The sequence below is a fragment of the Neophocaena asiaeorientalis genome, unplaced genomic scaffold, assembly GCF_003031525.2.
Source record: "Neophocaena asiaeorientalis asiaeorientalis breed wild unplaced genomic scaffold, Neophocaena_asiaeorientalis_V1.1 scaffold223, whole genome shotgun sequence".
Classification (NCBI taxonomy): domain Eukaryota; kingdom Metazoa; phylum Chordata; class Mammalia; order Artiodactyla; family Phocoenidae; genus Neophocaena; species Neophocaena asiaeorientalis.
The window spans coordinates 924,586-934,404 of record NW_020175045.1 but is presented as its reverse complement, the minus strand read 5'-3'; the positions used below and the strand labels follow the sequence as shown (position 1 = coordinate 934,404).

Sequence of the window (9,819 nt, the reverse complement as noted above, 5' to 3'; positions counted from 1 at the left end):
CGGGGGGGGGTCAGGTGGTGACAGGACCCTGGGCCCAAAAGAGACGGTGGAACCAGAGCCTTGTCTCTGGGTCGGTCTACCCGTGACAACCCAGCCCAGGCAGGGGGTTTTACCCTCCCCGTGCCTGGGGCTGCCCCTCGAGCCCTCCCCTCCCCCGCTCACGGCAGGGACTGAGTTTCTGTCCCACGTGACCGTGCACCCTGTCGCCCTTCAGCTCAGGTGGAGGCCCCGTTCTACGAGCAGTGGTGGTTCCTCCTGGTGATGGCGCTGTCCAGCCTGCTCGGCATCCTGCTGGTGGCGTTCACCCTGGTCCTGCACGGCCAGAACAAGAAGTACGGGAGCTGCGGCCCAGGTGGGACAGCGCCTGCCTTTCCCCGTCTCCCCACGGGGGAACTCTGGAGCTGAAATGTTTGGGGCTTCCCTCCTGGATCCGGGGTGCCCACATCCACATTCCATTTCATTCGATGAAACAGGCACAACAGACATCCCTTCGGAGGCAGCGGGTGCAGGGAAACAGGAGCTCTGGACCTCGGCCACCAGATTCTGTCCCAGCTCCGCCCTCAAGTGGGCCTCTGGGTCATTTGGCCTCTGTGAGTCTGTTTCCTCATCTGCACTGTTGATCAAATGCAGGAGTATTTTGTTAAGCGATGATTAGAGAGCGGAAAGCGTTAAACAGATGAAAAATCTCACTCCAGTATCACGAGGACAGTGAGTGGGGCACGTCTCAGGCATTCGGTGTGGCTCGGGGATGGTACAGAATCGTGTCTGTGGCCCAGCGCTTCTCACTAACACAGGGTGAGCACCTGCCTTAGGTCCCGCATCGCAGCTCTGAGCCCTCTGTGGGCCGGGTCCCCGGTGTTCCCAGCACAGCCTGGCGTGGCGTGTAGTAGGTGCAAGCGTCCGTTGCTAAAGGAATCACCGTCATTAGAGAAATGGACAGACTTGGGCAAAGCCGACCGCAAAAGAGCCCATACAGTGTGACTCCGTTTGCGGAAAGGTCAGGAACAACCTAATGAATGGATGTTTCTAGAAGGCAGGATGGTGGGTGTTCTTAGTGGAGAAGTATAAGCAGCGAGGGTCCGTGAGGGAACCTTACGGGGTGCTGGGAACACTCTGATACCTCTGTGAAGCGGGGGCCAGCAGATCCCCCGACCCCAGCCCCCAGCACCATTGTCACGGCACCAAAAGGGTTCATAAAACCAGGCACCTAACGTGCCTGCCGTTTGCTTTTGTAACATTAAGCCATTCATCCCTCCAAGAAAGGATTTATTTTTTTCTGTATACATTCACTTCTAACAAGTGTCCGTAAATCAGATTTTATTCCTACGGGATTTACGGCGTATGAATGGCATGTCATTTTACTGAGTTAATGCTATTCCAGAATCCTATGTCTGGTGCAGAGAAAATCTCCCCGCTTTCACTCTTCTTCTCCATCTGGGAAACAGACCTGAAAAGTCCGATCTGACCTGCAGCTTCTGATACTCAGCCTCACCCTGGAGTATTAATTTAACGTCATCATTGACGCCCAGGGGGAAAGAAAAAAGAAAAGAAACACTTGTCTACCAGCATGTCCCCCTGCCTGCCCAGGAGACGCACAGAACCTAAACCTTTGCCGCTGCAGCCTCGTTCTAACCCTGCTGCGTGACCATGCCGCCTCGTACGACGTCAGAGCCCCCTTCCGATCACGGTTTCCACCTGCTCCCCTCCCGTCAACCCAAATCCCTACTCGCAAGCAGCTTCATCTTGCATTCACCACTCTGTGTGTTCTGCTGGCTTTTCCCCGTTGCACACAAGCAGTACGTTAAGGTGAGGTGAGGGCTGTGGGATCCCCAGCAGAGAGGACCCTTGCGGTTTAGAAAGGCTGATGAATTTTACAGACACACGGGGAGCCCCCGGTGTGTGCTCGGGCAGCGTCCCGGGGCCTGGGACGTAACTAAGAGCGTAATTGTGCGAGCATAACTGGGTCTGTGCTCCAAGAGTTTATAGTCCGGTAAGGAAGACAGACAGATGACCACAGAGAACAAGCCAGCACAGGAAAAATGCAGACGTGGTGACGGCACCACGGAGAGAAAAAACACAGGGCGAAGACTTCAGGGTCCGAAAGTTCTCTCTGGTCTCACGACCCTTGAGCTGTGACCTGAAGGAGGGGGTGAGTGATGTCAGGAAGATGGCTGGGGGAGGGGCTCCCAAGGTCGGGGAGGGAGAAGGGGGGTAGACCAGCCCGAGCAGAGGGACAGCTGTGAGGACACACCAACTCTCATGCCAGACGAGGTCGGAGCCACCGGGACCTCTTCCTGACCTCGAGTTACTTGTAACTTTGGCCGGCTGATGTATTTTGGAATATGTTTTGATATGTATTTATAGACTTATTTTAAGTGGTTTTCAGTTACATTCACAGACACGTGTGACCATCATCACCACGGTCAGTTTTGGAGCATTTTCATGACCGCGGAAAGAAACCCTGCACCCTCTAGCTATCACCCCTTATACAGTTACTCTCCACTTGCTGTCTTGTTCTATGACTGTGAGGCTTTTATTTTGAAATGTATTGAATCTTTAATGTCCTCAATGGCTTACAGAGTTCACGTGTTCTGAGTGCTCTTTAACAAAATACTGATCAAAATACTCGGAGTTTGGTGCCAAGCAGAATAAACACCAAAATGCGAACGCCATTTTGCTGCGGGGTTGACGTGCAGCCTCTCTCCGCAGCCTGACTCTGCCTGTCTGGTGGGCTGACGCAGGCCGGCCCGGCCCCGGGCTCCGTCCAGCAGGCCATCGGGGAGCAGCTTACTGAAGCATCTGTGCTCGTTTCCCCGTCCGGCTTTAGGTAAGAGCATCTCCAACATGGAGGAGTCCGTGACCCTGGACAACGGGGGATTTGCTACCTTGGAGCTCAGCAGCCGCCACCTCAACGTGAAGAACACCTTCTCAAAGAAGAACGGGACGAGGTAGGGCTGCGACAGCTCCAGACCCCGGTGCTACCTCCCCCTGACGACCCGCTCGGCCGGGCCCACGCCCACGGGCCCCCCAGTGGGGCAGCGCCGAGCCGGGGTGGGGGCGGGCAGCGTGGTGGGGAGTTAGGGATGTTGTAAAGACATTTCCAGAGACAGAAGAAGAGGGCGGGTCTCAGGTGCAGGGACGCGGTCTCGCGAGATCTCCCGGCCCCAGACGGGGCAGGCGTCACGCGAAGCCGCAGGGGGACTGCGAGTTGTTCGCAATGGGGGCCAAAATGGTACCAGAGGCGGCGGATTTCTCCCACTCAGCCTCGAAGCAGGCCAGAGGGTGGGTCGGGAGGCCTCAGTGGGGGGGTAACTGGTGTCCCCGTCCCGCCCAGGTCCCCGCCTCGGCCCAGCCCCGGCGGGCTACACTACTCAGATGAGGACATCTGCAACAAGTACAACGGTGCCGCGCTGACCGAGGGCGGGACCCTCCAGGAGAAGTCAGGGGACGCCACGGAGTCTGAGGTGGGTGCCTGTTCCGCGGGGCCCCCACCCTCCCCGGGGGCCCCGCGACCGCGCAGGGCAGGCAGAGCCGGGACAAGCGGCTCCCCTTCCCCGACGAGGAAGGTCCTCGCTCGTCTCTGGCCCCCAGGTCCGTGGCTCGAGGCTGGCTCCTAGGTCAGTCACTCGCCCAAAGTGGACGTCAGATCCGCAAACCATCCTCGTTCCATTTTGTTTTCAGAAAGAGACCCAGAGTTTTCTGGAGGTCACCGTGGAACTTGGTGGCCTCTAGACCCCGTCTGGGTAAGGGGGGCCCCGAGCCTGCCCGACTGGTACTGCCTGGGACCCCCACCCCGGGTGGTGGCTTCCCCTCCCGCCAGCCTCCCTGCCTGCCTCCTTGTGCTCAAGAGGGGACTGTGGTCACAGCGTCGCTGGGTCAGTTAACAGGGTCAGGTGAGCAGCACGGGAGCCCTGGGACCAGGGAGACCACGCCCCGAGGGGCTGTCAGCCTCCAGCCGAGACCCCCGGGACTCTGCCCTGCACGTCTCAGGCCTCCTTTGCGCCTGGGCACTTTCCGTGGAGCTGAGCGAGTCCTGGGTGAGGCCTCCGTCGGGGTGGGGGGGCATTCCCTGGAGGCAGCCGTGGCGGCGTCTCCAGGAGGGGCCCCGCTTCCCCCACAAGCGCCCCGGTCAGTCTCTCACGTTCACGAACAAAACCAGTTGAAGCAGCCGGTAGAGAGCTGGGGCCCGGTCAGTCCTGGACTGTTTGGTTTCGGCGGTGCTGAGCCTTGACAGGGATGAAATTCACCAAGCTCTTTGATGGACATGCAGGCCCGCCCCACCCCTTGGCGTTCATACTCTAAATCAATATTTAATCTAAAATAAGTCTCACCTTCATTCTGATCTGAATTCAGGCCTTATTGAGCCCTGAGGCTCAATAGAACGGCTTCTTTTAAATTGTGGCTTGTGTATGAGCTCACTGTGGGACCGGGACAGCAGGGGCATGGCAGGGTGGCACCAGCTCGTTCCGTCGGCCCCATGTGCTCTGTTGACAAGGACGCCGGGTCCCCCGTCAGAACCGTAGCCGTGGGCACGGGGAAAACAGCAAAAGCAGCACTGCACACGTTCAGAAGGAACATTTGTCTACGGTTGAGGGGCTGTAGATTTTCAAGTGAAAAGCTGCAGACACCGACCTGCCCCTTCCTGATAAGGAAGCCGCAGCTTGTACCAAAAGCAGCTCACTGGGAAGGGGCAGCGATGAGAGACAGTCACCAGCACGTGCCTTGATCTGTGCTCGGTTCCTGGGCCTGCGGCTCTTAGACCGTCAGGCCTCACGGGTGGTGTTCACAGTGACTGGGCATTAGCTCTGCGGGCTGCGCTCTTCACGGTTCCGCGTGTGCTGAGAACTAATTGGGTGCCTGCTCTGGGCCGGGCACGCTCGTTCAACGCTCACACCCCTGCGAGGTAGAGCGGTTCTCGTCCTTGTTCACACAACAAGCCTGAGGCCAAGGTCGTCCCACGTGCAGGTGCTGAGGCTGGACGCACACCCGCGCAACGCCCCCCCCCCCATGAATGTGTCCAGAGCTTACTGACCCCCGCCCTCACCATCTCCTGCAGCCCAACTCCCAGGCACCTGTGGCCACTCCCAGCGCTGCCAGGACTGGATTCATCAGTTCTGGACTCTTGGTTCGTGAAAACCTTCTCAGAATGGGTTGCTGGGAGGCATTCAGTCTGTTTCTCCTCTCACACATGTGGGTGTTTTGAGATTCAGATTTCAGCTGATTTGCATGGAGGATTATTAAATGTGTGCAGGCACTGAGCTAGGCATATACACACATGCACACGTACACACGTGCACGCATTCCTAAGTGCATACACATGTACACACGTGGGGGAAGAAGGCAGGGAGGGAGGACGGCGCGGGGGAGGGGAGGAGAGGGACGTGGAATCCACAGTACGTCCTGCCAGGAGGTGGTTCGGATCCTCACGTAATAGATCAGAGCCGAGGGGAGAGGAGACTGTGTGTGTGTGTGTGTGTGTGTGTGTGTGTACGTGCGGTACGCGGGCCTCTCACCGCCGTGGCCTCTCCCGTCGCGGAGCACAGGCTCCGGATGCACAGGCTCAGCGGCCATGGCTCACGGGCCCAGCCGCTCCGCGGCATGTGGGATCTTCCCTGACCGGGGCACGAACCCGCGTCCCCTGCATCGGCAGGCGGACTCGCAACCACTGCGCCACCAGGGAAGCCCTTGACGAGGCTTTTGAACATCTTCCCCAGACACACACTGATGGGCCTCGGGCTCGCAGTTCCGTCTCTCCTGCCAGACCTGCTGTGCAGAGCTGAGCTGTCGTAGCTAACCCCGGGACGTGTGGCTGAGTGAAGGAGGGGCCTTGGCAAGCCCTGTGCCTGGAGGAAGGGGTTCCTTCTCTGATTCCCACAGATGCTTTTTGGGTCCTAATGCTTTTTGGTTCAAGAAAGTTGATCAAAGGTGTGGATGCCCTCTCCACCCAGGATTTTCACCTTGAATCTGGGGCTCCAGGCCCCCCTGAAGCCTGTGATGGTCGCCTCCAGTGAAGGCCCCGTGGAGTCCAGGCTAAGAATTCGCGTGTCTGGGCTCTCTGTGTGCTCCTGGGTTCTCAGGTAGATAGGATGAGGCCCATCTTTCTTCCAGAATTCTGTGCTCTATAATCTTGCTGGGTCCCGACATTGACCCTTACGATTTGGGAGAGTTGTAGGCAGATGCGTGGGATCCCAACAGAGGGATCTTGGAAGTGCCAGCTCCAATGGGAACATTTCCTTTGAACCACATCTTTTAAACAACCAGACTGAGATGTAATTCACATACCACACAAGTCACCCATTCGCCATATTGGTTATTTAGGTGTGTGTGTTTTAGTTTCCTCAGATTTATGAGCTTCTCAAATCTTCTTCTGTTACTGATTTTTAATTTTATTCCATTGTGGTCAAAGAACATACTTTGTGTATTTTCAGTCCTTTCAGATGTATTGAGCCCTGTTTTATGGCATAGCATCTGGTCTGTGAATTCACTTGAAAAGGGCGTGTAGCTCTGCTGTTGCTGTGTGGTGAGTTTCGTGTGTGTCTGTTACGCCTGGTTGATTTATAGTCTGTTCAAGGCTTCCACACTCTCTCCAATCTTCTGCCATCTGCTGTGTTGAAGTCTCCAACTATCATTGTTAACATTGTCTATTTCTCACTTCCATTTCTGTCAGTTTTAATTTCATGTATTTGCAGGCTCTGTTTCTAGGTGCATATATGTTTATAACTGTTGTATCTCCGTGATGGATAGACCCTTTTTATTAGTACGGAGTGTCCCTCATTGTCTCTAGTAACAATTTTGTCTTAAAGTCTATTTGGTCTGATATTAGTACAGCCAACTCCAGTTCTCTTTTGGTTCCCGTTCACATAGTGTATCATTTCCATCCTTTCACTTTCAACCTATTTGAATCTTTGGATCTAAAATGTGTCTCTTGCATGCAGCATATAGTTGGATCATGTTATTTTGTTCGTTCTGCCAATCTCTACCTGTTCACCAGGTTGTTTAATCCATTCACATTTAATGTAATTACTGCTAAGGCAGAATTTACCTCTGCCATTTTGGTGTTTGCCTTCTATAAGTCTCATATCTCTATTTCTCTCTTTTTCCTTTGCTGTCAACTTCTCTTTTGAGTGGATATTTTCTAGTGTACCATCTTAACTCCCTTGTTTTGCTTTTGCTATATATTTCTTCAGTTATTGTTTATAGTGATTGCCCTAGTATCAGTATGTGCTTCGGATTTATACTAAATCTCTATATTTCTGTACAGATCTATTCCCTCCTCCCCTCTTTGTGTTATTTATTATACATATTAAGTCCATATATGTGGCAACCCCAAGAATGCATTTTTATAGGTATCCTTTGATAGAATTTTGTGTCTTTTAAAGAAGTTGAGAGAAGAAAGGTGAGCAAGTATCTATTTAGAGTTTACCATTTTAACCTTTTTATTTTCTATTTCTGGTTCTCTTCATTTCTTTATGCCTCTTTGCACAGCTATTGTTAAGTATGTTACATTTCTATATATTATAGGCCCAACAATACAATTATATACATATTACTTTATAAAATTGCTATTTAAATCAGATAAGAGAAGAAAAGAGAACAAATAGGTAATTATACTGTCTTTTACAATTCCCTATGTAATTACCTTTGTTGGTGCTTTTTGTTTTTTCATGTGGATTTGAATTACTCTCTGGTGTCACTTGCTTTCAACCTGACAATCTTCCTTTAGTGTTTCCTGTGAGGCAGGTCAGCTAGCAATGAATTTTCCTGTTTTTGTTTATCTCAGAATGTCTTTATTTCACCTTCATTTTCAAAATAGTTTGTTGAATATAAGATTCTTGGTTGACAGTTTTCTTTCAACACTTTGAATGTGTGACCCCCATTGTCTTCTGTCCTCCATTTTTTCTGATTAGAAGTCAGCTGTTAATATTATTTGAGTTCGGTTGTTCTGGTTAAGTCATTTTTCTCTTGCTGACTTCAAGAGTTTCTTTCTGTCTTTGTCTTTCAGAATTTTAACTATGATGTGTCTGGGTGTGACTCTTGTTCCGTTTTTCTTACTTGTGGTTTATTGAGCTTGTCAGGTGTGTAGACTTTTTTTTTTTACCAAATTTGGGATGTTTTAAGTCATTATTACTTCCAGTATTTTCTCTGCTTCTTTCTTTCTCTTCTCATCCTGGTACTCTCACTATGCTTATGTTGGTCCACTCAGTATGTTCTCACATTTGGTGGGTGCTCTGTTCTATTTTTTTTTCTTCTTCTTTTTTCTGTTTGTTTTTCAGATTGCATAATCTCTATCATTCTGTCTTCAAGTGCACTGAGTCTTTCCTCTGTCAGTTCAAATCTACCATTGAGTGTCCCTAGTAAACTTTTTTATTTTGGTTATGATATTTTTCAATTCCAGAACTTCTCATTAGGTTCTTTTTAAGTCATTTCTGTCTCTTTATTGATATTCTCTACTTGGTGTGGTAGTGTCAGCATACTTTAATTCTTTACGCATGGTCTCCTTCAGTTCTTTGTTAAAGTCTCCTACTATGATTGTGTTACTGTCGATCTCCCCTTTTATGGCTGTTAGCATTTGCCTTATGTATTGAGGTGCTCCTATGTGGGGTGCATAAATATTTACAATTGTTATATCTTCTTCTTGGATCGATCCGTTGATCATTATGTAGTGTCCTTCTTTGTCTCTTCTAATAGTCTTTATTTTAAAGTCTATTTTGTCTGATATGAGTATTGCTACTCCAGCTTTCTTCTGATTTCCATTTGCATGGAATATCTTTTTCCATCCCCTCACTTTCAGTCTGTATGTGTCTCTAGGTCTGAAGTGGGTCTCCTGTAGACAGCATATATACGGGTCTTGTTTTTGTATCCATTCAGCCAGTCTGTGTCTTTTGGTTGGAGCATTTAATCCATTTACATTTAAGGTAATTATCGATATGTATGTTCCTATTCCCATTTTCTTAATTGTTTTGGGTTTGTTATTGTAGGTCTTTTCCTTTTCTTGTGTTTCTTGCCTAGAGAAGTTCCTTTAGCATTTGTTGTAAAGCTGGTTTGGCGGTGCTGAACTCTCAACTTTTTTTTGTCTTTCTGGTGGGCAGGTCCACATCTGGTGGTGTGTTTTGGGGTGTCTGTAGCCTTGTGATTTTAGGCAGCCTTTCTGCTAATGGATGGGGCTGTATTCCTGTCTTGCTAGTTGTTTGGCATAGGGTGTCCAGCACTGGAGCTTGTTGGTCATTGAGTGAAGCTGGGTGCTGGTGCTGAGATGGAGATATCTGGGAGATTTTCACCATTTGATATTACATGGAGCTTGGAGGTCTCTTGTGGACCAGTGTCCTAAAGTTGGCTCTCCCACCTCAGAGGCACAGCAGTGACTCCTGGCTTGACCACCAAGGGCTTTCATCCACAAGGCTCAGAATAAAAGGGAGAAAAAATAGAAAGAAAGAAAGAGAGAGAGAAAGAAAGAAGTAAAATAAAATAAAATGTTATTAAAATAAAAAATAATTATGAAGAAAAAAAATTTTTTAAGTAAAAAAAAAAAAACCAGACGGTCAGAATCCTAGGACAAATGGTGAAAGCAAAGCTATACAGACAAAATCTCACACAGAAGCATACACATACACACTCACAAAAAGAGGAAAAGGGGAAAAAATCATAAATCTTGCTCCAAAGTCCACCTCCTCGATTTGGGATGATTCGTTGTCTCTTCAGGTATTCCACAGATGCAGGTACATCACGTTGATTGTGGAGCTTCAATCCGCTGCTCCTGAGGCTGCTGGGAGAGATTTCCCTTTCTCTTCTGTGTTCACACAGCTCCCGGGGCTCAGCTTT

The 9,819-nt window shown here is 50.3% G+C and overlaps 1 protein-coding gene across 1 annotated transcript in view; it reads left to right on the top strand.

The window, feature by feature from the left end:
• The window catches only part of SDK1 (sidekick cell adhesion molecule 1), a 536,415-nt gene that overhangs the window by 501,018 nt on the left and 25,578 nt on the right, over nt 1-9,819 (top strand). Inside the window, exons 42-44 of the mRNA XM_024763505.1 lie at nt 215-352; nt 2,828-2,948; nt 3,335-3,464. Coding sequence (XP_024619273.1) covers nt 215-352; nt 2,828-2,948; nt 3,335-3,464 — 389 coding nt within the window. The remainder of the gene's footprint in view (nt 1-214; nt 353-2,827; nt 2,949-3,334; nt 3,465-9,819) is intronic.